Source organism: Cebus imitator, unplaced genomic scaffold (genome assembly GCF_001604975.1).
Source record: "Cebus imitator isolate Cc_AM_T3 unplaced genomic scaffold, Cebus_imitator-1.0 Scaffold729, whole genome shotgun sequence".
NCBI classification, from domain to species: Eukaryota; Metazoa; Chordata; class Mammalia; order Primates; family Cebidae; genus Cebus; species Cebus imitator.
The window spans coordinates 27,282-39,487 of record NW_016108044.1 but is presented as its reverse complement, the minus strand read 5'-3'; the positions used below and the strand labels follow the sequence as shown (position 1 = coordinate 39,487).

General features: G+C 48.4%; 1 protein-coding gene across 1 annotated transcript in view; it reads left to right on the top strand.

Moving 5' to 3' along the window:
- Positions 1-11,011, top strand: part of LOC108296631 (eukaryotic translation initiation factor 3 subunit C-like) — a 22,521-nt gene extending 11,510 nt beyond the window's left edge. Inside the window, 13 exon segments of the mRNA XM_017519118.2 lie at positions 1,108-1,267; positions 1,392-1,495; positions 2,070-2,211; positions 2,404-2,529; positions 2,664-2,757; positions 4,017-4,207; positions 4,425-4,649; positions 8,114-8,477; positions 9,991-10,150; positions 10,244-10,309; positions 10,398-10,485; positions 10,587-10,749; positions 10,845-11,011. Coding sequence (XP_017374607.2) covers positions 1,108-1,267; positions 1,392-1,495; positions 2,070-2,211; positions 2,404-2,529; positions 2,664-2,757; positions 4,017-4,207; positions 4,425-4,649; positions 8,114-8,477; positions 9,991-10,150; positions 10,244-10,309; positions 10,398-10,485; positions 10,587-10,749; positions 10,845-10,927 — 1,966 coding nt within the window. The 3' untranslated portion in view covers positions 10,928-11,011.
- The last annotated feature ends 1,195 nt before the right edge of the window (positions 11,012-12,206 follow it).

Below are 12,206 nucleotides of genomic sequence, written 5' to 3'. Positions count from 1 at the left end.
TAGAGACGGGGTTTCACCATGTTGACCAGGATGGTCTCGATCTCTTGACCTCGTGATCCACCCACCTCAGCCTCCCAAAGTGCTGGGATTACAGGCTTGAGCCACCGCGCCCGGTGAGATGGAGTTTTGGACTTGTTGCCCAGGCTGGAGTGCAATGGCACAATCTTGGCTCACTGCAACCTCTGCCTCCTGGGTTCAAGTGATTCTCCTGCCTCAGCCTCCTGAGTAGCTGGGATAATAGGCATGTGCCACCATGCCCAGCTAATTTTGTGTTTTTAGTAGAGGTGGGGTTTCTCCATGTTTGTCAGGCTGGTCTCGAACTCCCAACCTCAGTGATCTGCCACCTCAGCCTCCCAAAGTGCTGGGGTTATAGGTGTGAGCCACCGTGCCCGGCAATTCAGAATTCAGATTAATCAGTTGTCAGAAGAGAGGAGAGAAAGGGAGTAAACAGTTTAGGAATAGTTTTAAAAAATGTTTTTACACATTTGTTTGGGGAAACTGATTTCATTTTTGGTGAATGATTATTGGTCAGTCTGAAGAAAGCAACTGGTGTCAAAGAAAATAAGTTGTTTGTAGATTATTTGGAAAACTGTAGATATTAGCTTTGGAGCAAAATGACAGGTTGTTTCATTTCTTTTCTTTTTTGGGGGAGAGGGGAGACTGAGTCTTGCTCTGTCACCCAGGCTGGAGTGCAGTGGCATGATCATGGCTCAGTGTAACCTCCTCTTCCTCCTGGGTTCAAGCGATTCTTGCTTGTGCCTCAGTCTCCCGAGTGGCTGGACTACAAGCATACACCCACATGCCCGGCTAATTTTTGTACTTTTAGTAGAGATGAGGTTTCACCATGTTGCCCAGGCTGGTCTTGGATTCCTGACGTCAAGTGATCCATCACACCCAGCTGACAGTTTGTTTCTATGAATATGTCTAGGGTGGCCTGGTTAGTACTCTGTCTTATTAGATATGGTTATGGTTATGGTTAACTGTGCCCTCTAGGTCATTCTTATATAGCATAACTTGGATCCAGGAGTTGTAGGAAGTTGATGGGAGGAAGAAGCCTTAGAGGTGGGGAGGGGCTGATCTGTCATCTTCTCCCATGTGTCCCAGCAGGGCTCCCACCACAGATGAGGACAAGAAGGCAGCTGAGAAGAAACGGGAGGACAAAGCTAAGAAGAAGCATGACAGGAAATCCAAGCGCCTGGATGAGGAGGAGGAGGACAATGAAGGCGGGGAGTGGGAAAGGGTCCGGGGTGGAGTGCCCCTGGTTAAGGTGAGAGATTCAGAGCTAAAACGAATTGGGGAACGGTTTGGGAGGGCATAAAGGTCCCCTTGTGGGGAAAAGGGAAGATCAAGTTCCCACTGGCATGCGTACAACAGGATGTGTACTGGTACAGGAGAAGCCAAAAATGTTTGCCAAGGGAACGGAGATCACCCATGCTGTCGTTATCAAGAAACTGAATGAGATCCTACAGGCACGAGGCAAGAAGGGAACTGATCGGTAAGATTTGTGGGCCTGGGCGGTGGGATTACGGGGTGGAAGCTCTTTTTCCCTATAGTAGAGATTGGGGAAGGGATCGCTGAGAGAGTCTGAGTGTGACCGTAGTAGAGGAATGGTATGCTTGGCACTCCCCAGTTCATTATCTGCTGTTACTCTTCTCATGACCTGAAACAATCACTTAACCTTTTGGGGCTGCTTTCTTATCTATAAAACGAGATAACGTTCCCTCCTTTTTTGTATTTTCAATAGAGATGGGGTTTTGCCATGTTGGCCAGCCTGGTCTCGAACTCGTGAGCTGCCAAGCCCAGCTTTTTTTTTTTTTTTTTTTTTTTTTAAAGATTAAACAACTAAAAGGATGTTTATCTTCAGTTATTAGGTAACAGAGGATGGTGGTAGGTGTGAAAGCATTTCACAGCATTTCAGGATGGTTAGGATTATTGCTGCTTCTGTTTGGAATTTATAAAGGAGAAGCAGCCATATGGGTGGTGAGGATAGGGGTATTATCTGAAGAGGACATCCTGGGAGAGACTTCGTGATTTGTCTCCAAAGCCTTACCCAGTTCTCTGCCTTCTAGTGCTGCCCAGATTGAGCTGCTACAACTGCTGGTTCAGATTGCGGCAGAAAACAACCTGGGAGAGGGTGTCATTGTCAAGATAAAGTTCAATATCATCGCCTCTCTCTATGACTACAACCCCAACCTGGCAACCTACATGAAGGTGAGAGCAGTGAATAGGAGCCTCTTAGGGCATAGCTGGTGGGTCGGGGAAGAAGGTACCTTGCATCTCAAGGTTCAGGGGCTATGGAAGCAGTCTTGGTGGTGGAAGGCCCCACGATTCCTCCTGAAGGGAGCGGGCATCCCCTTACTCTACCTTCACACCTGACTCTGCTGTGGTCTGAAATCTTGGCAGCCAGAGATGTGGGGGAAGTGTCTGGACTGCATCAATGAGCTGATGGACATCCTGTTTGCAAATCCTAACATTTTTGTTGGAGAGAATATTCTGGAAGAGAGTGAGAACCTGCACAACGCTGACCAGGTAAAGGGAGGAGTTGGCAGGATAATTGGAGGTGTGTGTTTTATGCTTAGGGGAGCTCAGGGAGGCAGGAGGGTTGGGGTTTGGGACTGAGATCTGGACTGATTTGTTGTCTCCTCCTTCACCTTCCTTTTCAGCCACTGCGTGTCCGTGGCTGCATCCTAACTCTAGTGGAACGAATGGATGAAGAATTCACCAAAATCATGCAAAATACTGATCCTCACTCCCAAGGTGAGCCTGAGCAAGCATAGGTTTTGGTGAGAGGAAAAGTGCAGGGAATAATATGAGGTTTAGAGCTTTGTGAGGATTATACTAAGTCAGAGTGCTTGAAAAGCCAGCCTTTCCTTACCCCAGCATTCACACAGAAGGGCCTGATGAGACTGGTTCCCAGTTCCATCCTTTCTGATTCTATAGGTCTGAGTGTGGCCTGATAGCATGCACCTTTAGCGTGCCCCCAGGTTGCTGGTCTCAGGGCTGTACTTTGAGAACCCTTGGGGTAAGGTATCTATTCACTTGGTTTGTTTAGCTTGGATGAGAGGCATTGGGGTGTGAAAGTGAAGCATACTGAGTAAAAGTGTGAATGTGCCCATCAAGTCAAGGGTGTAGGGATCAGCCAAAAGCTTACCTTTTGTACTGGATGGAGAAAGGCAGTTTGACAAGTAATAGTATTAAACAATATAATTCTAGGCTGGGAGCAGTGGTTCATGTCTGTAATCCCAGTACTTTGGGAGGCTGCGGCAGGTGGATCATCAGAGGTCAGGAGTTTGAGACCAGCCTGGCCAACATGGCAAAACCCCGGCTCTACTCAAAATAGAAAAATTAGCTGGGTGTGGTGGACCTGTAATCCCAACTACGTGGGTGCCTGAGGCAGGAGAACCGCTTCGACCCAGCAGGGCAGAGATTGCAGTGAGCCAAGATCGCACCACTGCACTCCAGCCTGGGTGAAAGAGTGATGAAACTCCGTCTCAAGTAATCATAATAATTCTAGTTAATGTGAAGTGTGAATTTGGAGTTAAAATAGGGCCCTGTGGTAAAAAGTGACTGGAGGGGTGACTGTGGTAGCTAATGGCTAGAGAAAGCATCCTTGGGTCTGCCTGAGGTGGTATCTGATGAGGAGGAGTTAGTCAGGGGAAGAATCAGCTGAAGACAGTGCCTGACAGGAGGAGCAGAGAGCACGCCTGACGTTCCAGGAATAACAAGGCTAGTGTGACTTGAGCACGGTAAGGCAGAGGAAGAATTGTGGGAGACCAGACAAGGGCCAGACCTGGCAGACCCTTATTGGCAGAGGTTGGCAGTTGGGATTTTTTTTCTGAGCTGTGGGACGGGAAGGTTCTGGGTCCTAGGAGTGGGATACGGTCTTTCCAGGGCACAGTGACTAGACTTTTCTGACAGGCGCAGAAGAGGGTCAGGGTGACTGGAATGAGTGGGGACAGATGGTCGGGAAAGCCTGGCTGCCCAGCTGAGATGAGGGTGGGTGCTCTCCCTGCCAGAGTATGTGGAGCACTTGAAGGACGAGGCCCAGGTGTGCGCCATCATCGAGCGCGTGCAGCGCTACCTGGAGGAGAAGGGCACCACGGAGGAGGTCTGCCGCATCTACCTGCTGCGAATCCTGCACACCTACTACAAGTTCGATTACAAGGCCCATCAGCGGCAGCTGACCCCACCTGAGGGCTCCTCAAAGGTGAGCGCATGGCAGAGGGGAATGGGTGTGTCTGCCTGTCCTCCACTTCTGTCAGGACTTGATGGCAAATCGGCTACTCTCTAGAGACTTTCTCAGGTGGAGCAGCGAGGGAAACTGAGGTATTAGAATGAGACTGGATAGAGTCTCATCTTTGGTCGCTAGAAGCTGTGCCTTTTAAAACCGATCTCCTTCTCAAACAACCTCCCTTCTTCCCCAGTCTGAGCAAGACCAGGCAGAAAATGAGGGTGAGGACTCAGCTGTGTTGATGGAGAGACTGTGCAAGTACATCTATGCCAAGGACCGCACAGACCGGATCCGCACGTGTGCCATCCTCTGCCACATCTACCACCATGCTCTGCACTCCCGCTGGTACCAGGCCCGTGACCTCATGCTCATGAGCCACCTGCAGGATAACATTCAGCATGCGGACCCGCCAGTACAGGTAGGGTGGGGAGGCCCTGGAGGTGAAAGAGATGCCAGGCCCCTGGCCTCTTGGCAAAATGGCTTAACCAGAACAGCCACCTGCCTGGCCGGAGCAAATTTAAGTAGAAACATGGTCTTTCCCAGATGCCAGCATCCTGCAGTCCTCCTGCATGTGAACACATATTTTGTGTCTACAAAAAAAAAAAATTCGCCAGGCTTGGTAGTGCTTGAGCCCAAGAGGCAGAGGTTGCAGTGAGCCGAGATCGTGCCACTGCACTCTAGCCTTGGTAATAGAGTGAGACTCTATCTCAAAAAAAAAAAAAAAAAAAGCTGCGCCTGGGAGTGTAGATCCTGTAAATGTGTATTCAAGGCAATTAGGAAATGTTTATGTGTAGAGCACCTAGTGAACCTGTCTGGTGGTAATGCTGGTTTTTAAACAGCCTTCCTGTTTGCTTTTTTATCTTTTTTCCTCCTGGTGGACACCTGGTTGATTTCCAGTTTTTGGCTCTGATGAATGAAGCCGCTGTGAATATTCTTGTAAGAAATTCAAGTGGCTTTACCATTTTACACTCCTGCTAGTGTTTGGGACTTCCTTGTCAACTTTTAGTGGTGTTGGTCTTTTTTTTTGAGAGGGAGTCTCGCTCTGTTGCCCAGGCTGGATGGAGTACGGTGGGGCCATCTCGGCTCACTACAGCAGCCGCCTCCCAGGTTCAAGGGATTCTCCTGCCTCAGCCTCCCAAAATGCTGGGATTACAGGAGTGAACCACCATGCCCAACGGTGGTGTTGGTCCTTTAAACTTTTTTTCTTTTTGTTTTTTGAGGCAGGGTCTTGCACTGTCACCCAGGCTGAGTGTAGTGACATGATCATGGCCCATGGTAGCCTTGAATTCCCAGGTTCAAGTGATCCTCCCACCTCAGCCTCCATAGTAGCTAGGACTACAGGCATGTAATTTTTTAGAGCCTGGCTAATTTTTTATTTTTTGTAGAGATAGAGTCTCACTATGTTGCCCAGCCTTGTCTCAAAGATCTTTTGAGTTTGGGGGCGGGGGGCGTTGTTGTTGTTCTTGTTGTTTTTGAGACAGAATCTTGCTCTGTTGCCCAGGCTGGAGTATAGTGGTGCAGTGTCGGCTCGCTGCAACCTCCGTCTCCCAAGTTCAAGTGATTCTCCTGCCGGAGCCTCCTGAGTAGCTGAGATTACAGGCGCATGCCACCATGCCTGATTAATTTTTATATATTTAATAGAGATGAGTTTTCACCATGTTGGCCAGGCTGGTCTTGAACCTTAGGTGATCTGCCCGCCTCAGCCTCCCAAAGTGCTGGAATTAACAGGCATGAGCCACCACGCCCAGCCTCTAATTACTGAGAATATTTCCTTCCAGTCTGGTTTGCTTGTTCATTTTTTTAACCATGCCTTTGGATGAAATCTAATGTATCAGTTTTTTCTTTCATAGTAATTATTTTCTGGATCCTGTCTAAAAAACCTTTGTCTACTTGAAATTCATGAGGATTTTTTAAATTTCTCTATATTTTTGTAAGTTGCTATGGGTTTTAGCTTTTATATTTAGTCTTATAGTTGGTCTTGGTTTAATTTTTGCATCTGGTGAGGTTGGGATCAGGGTTTCTTGTTTTTCAAAACCGCAATCAGAAGAAGGGGTTTCTTTTTTCTCCACATGGATACCTAGTTGATCCATCATCATTTGTAGAAAAGACTTCTTTCCCCCATTGTATGGCTTTGGTGTCTGTGGAAAACCATATGAAAAACCACATTACCTATAAGGGTAGGTGTTTTTCAGGTCATTCCTTTCTATCTCATTCATCTTTTTGTTTGTCTTTATGCGAATCCTATACTATCTTCATTGCTGTGCAGTGTAGCAAAACCCTATCTCTACAAAAAATACAGAAATTAGCAAGCATAGTAGTGCATGCCTATAATCCCACCTACTCAGGAGGATTGCTTGAGCTCAGGAAGTCAAGGCTGCAGGAGTCATGATCTTGCCACACTGTCTCAAAGAAAAAAATACCTGGTTATTTCTCCTTCATTATCTTCATATAATGAATAGCTATGAGTTCATTACTATTGTGTGTGTGTGTGTGTGTGTGTGTGTGTGTGTGTGTGTGTGTTGGTGCGATTTTGGCTCACTGCAACCTCCACCTCCCAGGCTCAAGAAATTCTTTTGTATTTTTAGTAGAGGCGGGGTTTCACTATGTTAGGCAGGCTGATCTCAAAATTCTGAGCTGGTGATCTGCCCACCTTGGCCTCCCAAAGTGCTGGGGTGAGCCACTGCGCCCAGCCAAATTCATTGCATTTTTATACCTACCTTTTGTTCCTGAGATATATGCTGTTTGATCATGTATATTGTCTCTTTTATATATTGCTGGATGTTTGCTAACATTTTTTAAGGCTTTTTGCATGTAAGTTATGACCGGTGTTGATCTCTACATTTTTGTTGTTATGACCACACTTAGCCTTTTCCCCCAAGATTTGTACTATTTAGCATCCCCCTGTCTTATTAGTGGCAAGTCCCTCTTCCCAGTTGCTTAGACTGGAAACCTTGGAGTCATTCTTAATTCAAACTTTTCTCTCATACACTGCATCTGATTCCCCAGCCATTCCTGTTCACAGTCCCTTATCAGAATGCTTCTGTCATTTCTGTGTTTACCCTGCCACCATCATCTGATTTCTCTCTGATTCTGCTTTTGTGTCCCTGTGGTCCCTTTTTCTGTTCATAGTACAGATTAACCCTGTTCAGTTATTTCACATCATATCACCTGTTTGCTCAAAGCCTTCCCATGGTTTCCTGTCTTCAAACCCATAAAATGGCTTATGCTTGTCCATCCCCCAGCTTGTGGTGACGTCTTTTACCAGCCCTAGCTGTGTCGCGCCCTTTCGTCCTTAAATATACCTGGCCTGGTTCTTCCACAGGATCACTTCATTCACTTTTTCTTTTTTTAGGATATTCTTTCCCCAGATGCCTGCATGACTTGCTCTTTTTTCTTTAGGTCTTTATTCAAACATTCTTTCCCAATGAGGCCTTCTATAGTTATATGAACATTTGAACCTCCACCGCCACGCAGACTCCCTTTCTGACCCTGTCCTCTGCTTTATTTTTCCTCCCAGCCTGAGTTGCTCCCCTCATAGTGCAGCTTTCATGCCCCCCACACCCTACTCCTAGACATAAGCTCCATATAGGGTGGGGACTTGTCTACTTTCTTCTCCCTCCCCAGCCTAGTGCTCAGCACATAGTAGATGCTTGAAATAGATTTGCTTAGTTTTGTTTTGGTTGTTTATCTTTTTACCGATGGGGTGGCTCCGTGTTGCTTAGGCCCATCTTGAACTCCTGGGCTCAAGTGATCCTCCTACCTTAGCCTCCCAAAGTGCTGGGATTATAGACGTAAGCCACCGGGCCCGGCATAGTTATGGAATAAATGAAGACTCATCTTGCAGCTGTCACCGCTGAGTGCATTATTACCCTTTGCCCCCAGATCCTTTACAACCGCACGATGGTGCAGCTAGGCATCTGTGCCTTCCGTCAAGGCCTGACCAAGGACGCGCACAATGCCCTGCTGGATATCCAGTCCAGTGGCCGGGCCAAGGAGCTTCTGGGCCAGGGCCTGCTGCTGCGCAGCCTGCAGGAGCGCAACCAGGAGCAAGAGAAGGTGGAGCGGCGCCGGCAGGTCCCCTTCCACCTGCACATCAACCTGGAGCTGCTGGAGTGTGTCTATCTGGTGTCTGCCATGCTCCTGGAGATCCCCTACATGGCCGCCCACGAGAGCGATGCCCGCCGACGCATGATCAGCAAGCAGTTCCACCACCAGCTGCGCGTGGGCGAGCGGCAGCCCCTGCTGGGTGAGTGTGGGGCTCCAGGGTGCAGGAGGATGCCTTGCTCCCTGATGACGCATGAGGAGTAAGAGACGTGAAGGGAGTCACTCTCCCACCACTCGACTCCATCTGATTTCATGACATCTCCTCTGCCTGCCACTGTCCTAAGTGTTTTACAAATAGTTATTTAATCTGCATTAGTAATAACCCTATGATGTAGGTACTAGTAATACCCTTTTTCCTAGTGAAGAAACTGAGGCACAGAGAAGTTGAGTGACTCGCCTGAGTTTAACACAACTCATGTGTACCTCTCACACATGAGCCTTCTTTCCTTTTTCTTCCCTTTGTGTACAATCTATTCCAGCCAAACCAACTATCGTATAGCCTTATTCAGGAAGCTCACATTGATTCCATTGGCCCCTTTTAAAAGCTCCTGCAGGGGTTGCAGTGAGTGGCGACTCACCAGAAGGGAATTGAGCTGCGCCTTTTCTGTGAGGTTGGCCCACGGGAGGGCTTGACGAGGGAGCCAAGCCCAGTGTCCACAGGCACTCCCCTATAGATATGTCCTTTCCTAGTCATGTGTATGTTTGGGCTAAAGGGCAAGTTCCTGTAGACACATTTTATTTGATTTACGTAGTAAGATTTATTTCGTGGAGAAATTTCCCATAAAAATCTGAATTTCTGTTTCTTAGAATATTGGCAATCTGTCACTCCTGTCCCTGCCTTCCCACAGAGCTAGACTTGGCTGGAGCTGAAGTAGCAGCAATGGAAAAGGGCTCTCTGCTTCTCCACAGTCCCTACCTCTCAATTTCTCCCTACAGTGGTTCCAAAAGCCAGTTTCTGTCAGCCCCACACTGTTGTTTGGATTGTAGAGAAATATTCTCTGAACCTCCTAATCTTGACTTTTTTTTTTTTTTTTTTTTTAATGGAGTCTCACTGTCACCCAGGCTGGAGTATAATGGTGTGATCTTGGCTCACTGCAGCCTCCACCTTCTAGGTTCAAGGGATTCTCCTGCCTCAGCCTCCCGAGTAGCTAACACTACAGGCACCTGCCACCATGTCTGGCTAATTTTGTATTTTTAGTAGAGATGGGGTTTCATCATGTTGGCCAGGCTGGTCATGAACTCCTGACCTCAGGTGATCTGTCTGCTTTGGCCTCCCAAAGTGCTGGGATTACAAGCGTCAGCCAGCACGCCCAGCTGGGAGAGATGTTTTTAGGTCAAGGAAGCTTAACAAGAATCTGATAAAAGCCGTGGGCCCCTTCCTAGGAAGATGCACACGTGGACACACGCACAATTTGTCAACATTTTTGAGGCGTTCAACAGTCCCCTGAAGTGCGTCTATAGACTGATTTAGTTCAAACTGAAGTACATTTGTCAGATGGAGTGACTTGGGCGACTGCATGCCTGTTTGGTGGAGAGTGGGGACAGTCTCTAGTGTGGTTTGCTCCTCCAGCCTCTGTTCCTCTTTAAAGAGTGCTAATAGGGCAGGAGCCCTGGTCCCGAGTTCCCTAGGCCCTGCCTCATTCCCACCCTTTCAGGTCCCCCTGAGTCCATGAGGGAACATGTGGTTGCTGCCTCTAAGGCCATGAAGATGGGTGACTGGAAGACCTGCCACAGTTTCATCATCAATGAGAAGATGAATGGGAAAGTGTGGGACCTTTTCCCCGAGGCTGACAAAGTCCGCACCATGCTGGTTAGGTGAGCAGAGAAGGGAGGCTATGGTGGGTCAGGGAAAAGACTGGTTGGTCTCCTTCCCTGAGACCCTGTCCCTTCTCTCCCCGCTTTCTGCAGGAAGATCCAGGAAGAGTCACTGAGGACCTACCTCTTCACCTACAGCAGTGTCTATGACTCCATCAGGTAGGCTGGGCCCTGGGCACACACAGGGGCCCCAGCCTTGTGGGTAAGGGTGCTGACTGCCCCTGCCCTCTGCCTTTTTTCTCCCCAGCATGGAGACGCTGTCAGACATGTTTGAGCTGGATCTGCCCACTGTGCACTCCATCATCAGCAAGATGATCATTAATGAGGAGCTAATGGTAAGAGCTGGGGTGCGAAGTGGACAGGTGGAGCCATGGAGGGATTGGAGCAGAGGGCCCTGATCTGTGTTGTGTCCCCACCTCTACCTTGTGCCTGTCAGGCCTCCCTGGACCAGCCGACGCAGACAGTGGTGATGCACCGCACCGAGCCCACTGCCCAGCAGAACCTGGCTCTGCAGCTGGCTGAGAAGCTGGGCAGCCTGGTGGAGAACAATGAGCGGGTGTTTGATCACAAGCAGGGCACCTACGGTGGCTACTTCCGAGGTGAGTGCGTACGTATCCTCTCATCACCTGGCTCCAGGTGCCCTCACTGCCCCTCCTTTCACTCCCTCCCATTCCATCCCATCTCTCTCCTACAGACCAGAAAGACGGCTACCGCAAAAACGAGGGCTACATGCGCCGCGGTGGCTACCGCCAGCAGCAGTCTCAGACGGCCTACTGAGCTCTCCACTGTCTCCGCGCCTAGACCATCCAACCTTGAAGTCCTAAACCACACCCCAGTTATTAAAGGTTTATTTAAAGTTGTTATGGTTGATTGCTTGTTGCTACAAAGGTGTGTTGAGCCCATTCATTTGCTGATTGTATTTCTGAGCTTCTACCACATGACAGACACAAGGCTCACATGCAGAGCTAAATTGTACACAGTCATGATTGTACACAGTCATGACCTCGAAGAGCTTGCTGCTTTTTTTTTGAGACAGAGATTCACTCTTGTTACCCAGGCTGGAGTGCAATGGCGCGATCTCGGCTCACTGCAACCTCTGCCTCCTGGGTTCAGGCAATTCTCCTGCCTCAGCCTCCTGAGTAGCTGGGATTACAGGCACGCGCCACCATGCCCAGCTAATTTTTTGTAGTTTTAGTAGAGACAGGGTTTCACCATGTTGACCAGGATGGTCTAGATCTCTTGACCTCGTGATCCACCCGCCTCGGCCTCCCAAAGTGCTGGGATTACAGGCGTGAGTCACCGCGCCCAGCCAAGCTTGCTGCTTTTTGACATTTAACAGAAAACTCTAATAGCGTAAGTTATAATGGGTATAACACGTTATTACAGTTTTCTGTTAAATGTCAAAAATAACAAGTTATAATGGATATCAAAAAGGGCTGGGAGCAGTGGCTCACGCCTGTAATTCCAGCACTTTGGAAGGTCAAGGCGGGTAGATCATGAGGTCAGGAGTTCCAGACCAGCCTGGCCAACATAGTGAAACCCCATCTCTACTAAAAATACAAAAATTAGCTGGGTATGGAGGCACACGCCTGTAGTCCCAGCTTGGGTTCAGGGATAATCGCTTGAACCCTTGGGGTGAATCACTTGCACATCATTTGGTGGTGGAGGTTGCGGTGAGCCGAGATCGCGCCATTGCACTCCAGTCTGGGTAACAAGAGCGAAACTCCGTCTCAAAAAAAAAAACACAGATGTATTGAGGATGTGACCATGAGGCAGAACATCAGGAAAGGCATAGTGGAGACAATAGTGACAGTTGGACCCTGAGGGTTGACAGGCAGGGAGAAGGGAGAGATGGTCTAGACCAGTGTGGATGCTCTGTTACCTGTTTATAGCAAGACCGGTGCCATCAGTAAGAGAGTCCACTGAGAGACTGGGCCTTTGCTGTGATATCTAAGCATGTGGTTGTTTTCTGTTCATTTAAGTTGTGTTTATTGTGTTTTACATAAATATGGGTCCATAACAGATTAGATTTTTTTTTTTAAGACATGGGATCTCG